The 2,664-nt window shown below is 44.7% G+C and overlaps 1 protein-coding gene across 1 annotated transcript in view; it reads left to right on the top strand.

The window, feature by feature from the left end:
- Positions 1–2,664, top strand: part of OTUD7B (OTU deubiquitinase 7B) — a 95,995-nt gene that overhangs the window by 74,315 nt on the left and 19,016 nt on the right. The window contains exon 7 of the mRNA XM_011973640.1: positions 1,843–1,955. Within this exon, the coding sequence (XP_011829030.1) occupies positions 1,843–1,955 (113 nt within the window). The remainder of the gene's footprint in view (positions 1–1,842; positions 1,956–2,664) is intronic.

Genomic DNA, 2,664 nt, shown 5'->3' on the forward strand with positions numbered 1-2,664 from the left:
GCTTGCTCATGCCTGTAATCCCAGCACTTTGGGAGGCCAAGGCAGGTGGATCACCTGTTAGTAGTTCGAGACTAGCCTGGCCAACATGGTGAAACCCCATCTCTACTAAAAATACAAAACTAGCCAGGCATGGTGGCATGCATGTGTAGTCCCAGCTACTCAGGAGGCTGAGGCAGGAGAATTGCTTGAACCTGAGAGGTAGAGGTTGCAGTGAGCCAAGATCATGCCACTGCACCCCATCCTGGGTGACAGAGCAAGACTTTGTCTCAAAACAAACAAACAAAAACAACAACAACAAAAAACAACTCTATAGCAGTTAGGGAGAGAGGATACAAAGGAAGGAGTGGTTGACTACCAAGGGAGATATAGGAGACTATTTGGAGGAATGATACTTGGGTTCTGTCCTAAAAGTTGAGAAATTGTTCACAAGGTCAGTAGAAAGTGAACTACTCCAGGCAGAAGGAACAACTTAGACAAAAGCTCAGTGGTATAAAACAACACGGTACATTTCAGGAACTACAGCTAATTCAGTGAGATATATCTGACTAGAGAAGTGGGTAGGGGCCAGGAGGTAGGCTTTGTATGCAGCGTTTCTATTTGGGAGGCTGAGGCAAGAGAATTGCTTGAACCCAGGAGATGGAGGTTGCAGTGAGCCGAGATTGTTCCTCTGTACTACAGCCTGGGCAACAGAGCGAGATTCCATCTCAAAAAAAAACAAACAAAAAAAAAACACAAAAAAACCCGAAGGTATCCAGGTGTGGGGTGGGTTAAAGAAAGAGAGGAATATTAAATAATTCCTTGGTTTTGAGCTTGGATGTTTGGGTGATAGTTGGTACTATTCACTAAGGTAGGAAAATAGAAAGAAGAGTGGGTTTGGGAAAAAACAGGAGTTCTATTTTGACTACAGAGTTGAGGTAGCCATGGGCAGGTGGCATTCTCCAGTAGGTAGCTGGATATATGAATATAGAAATTAAGAAGTCTAGACTGGGTGCAGTGGCTCATGCCTGTAATCCCAGCATTTTGGGTGGCTGAAGCGGGTGGATCACCAGGTCAGGAGTTTGAGACCAGCCTGGCCAACATGGTGAAAGCCTGTCTCTACTAAAAATACAAAAATTAGCTGGGTATGTTGGTAGGTGCTGTAATCCCAGCTACTAGGGAGGCTGAGGCAGGAGAATCATTTGAACCCAGGAGGTGAAGGTTGCAGTGAGCCAAGATTGTGCCATTGCGCTCCAGCCTGGGTGACTCTGTCTGAAAAAAAAAAAAGAAAAGAAATTAATAAATCTGGACTGGAGATAGATGGTATATACCATACAGATGGTAGTGGGTGAGATTATGGCAGTAGAAGAGATCACCCAGAGGGAACCAAGGCGAAAATCATTGACACACCACAACTGTTTTGGGGGCAGACAGAGTTTAGAGAAATAGTAAGCAATCTTATGGAAGCTAATGGTGAAGAAAATTTAAAAAGGAAAATAACCCGTGGGAAGGCTAAGATGAGAACCAGGGTCCACTGAATTTGGCAATTAGAAGGTCATTGTTCTTTACCAAAATCAGGTAGGTGAAATGGTATGTGGCAGGTGGGTGAGCAGGATGGGGGACAGAAACGGGACAGATTGCAATAGGTCAAAAAAGAATGGATGATAAAGAAGTGTAATAGTCATAGACTATTCGTTCATGGATCTTGACTGTAAAAGAGGGAAGAGATTTGACTTTGTAGTATAATTTGTAAACCAAGTGCTAAGGGATTAGGGAGTGGAGTAACAGTGAGTAAGGTAGAATAGGTATTGCCTCTTAGAACCCAGCCTCTAATTGCCCGATGTTCCCTGCCTGTCCTTCACACAGTCAGGGCTGGTATACACAGAGGATGAATGGCAGAAGGAGTGGAATGAACTGATCAAGCTTGCCTCAAGTGAACCCCGAATGCATCTAGGTACCAATGGAGCCAACTGTGGTGGGTAAGTATGGCTAAGTTGGGGAGCGGGAAACCTTCATAGAGTCCTCACTGGGCTTCCACAGCCCACTGTCTAGAGAGCTCTGTGCTAAGAGGATATTAGAAGGAAAGAGAGGAGCTATGCTAATGGCACAAAAGTGTAACAACATGATGTTTAGGAACTACAGGTAGTTCGGTATTGAACTGGAATATAAAGTAGCTCATCTAGACTTTGGAAACTTCAGGACAAATGACGCAGTATCTTCAGTAAGTAAACTGCAAGGAAAATAAAAAGGGACAAGGAACTTGTAGGTTTAAATGCAGTAAAAAGACATATCAGGCTGGGTGCGGTGTCTCACGCCTGTAATCTCAGCACTTTGAAAGGCTGAGGCAGGAGGATCACGTGAGCCCAGGAGTTCGAAACCAGCCTGGGTAACATAGTGAGACCTCATTTCTTTTTTTTTTTCTTTTCTTTTTTATTTTTTTTTGAGACAGAATCTCACTCTGTTGCCCAGGCTGGAGTGCAGTGGTGTGATCTCTGCTCACTGCATCCTCTGCCTCCCGGGTTCCAGTGATTCTCTGTTTCAACCTCCCAAGTAGCTGGGACTACAGGTGTGTGCCAGCACGCCCAGCTAATTTTCATGTTTTTAGTAGAGACAGGGTTTCACCATTTTGGCCAGGGTGATCTCAAACTCCTGGCCTCAAGTGATCCACCTACCTTGGCCTCCCAAAGT

This window comes from Mandrillus leucophaeus, unplaced genomic scaffold, assembly GCF_000951045.1.
Source record: "Mandrillus leucophaeus isolate KB7577 unplaced genomic scaffold, Mleu.le_1.0 Scaffold139, whole genome shotgun sequence".
Lineage (NCBI taxonomy): Eukaryota > Metazoa > Chordata > Mammalia > Primates > Cercopithecidae > Mandrillus > Mandrillus leucophaeus.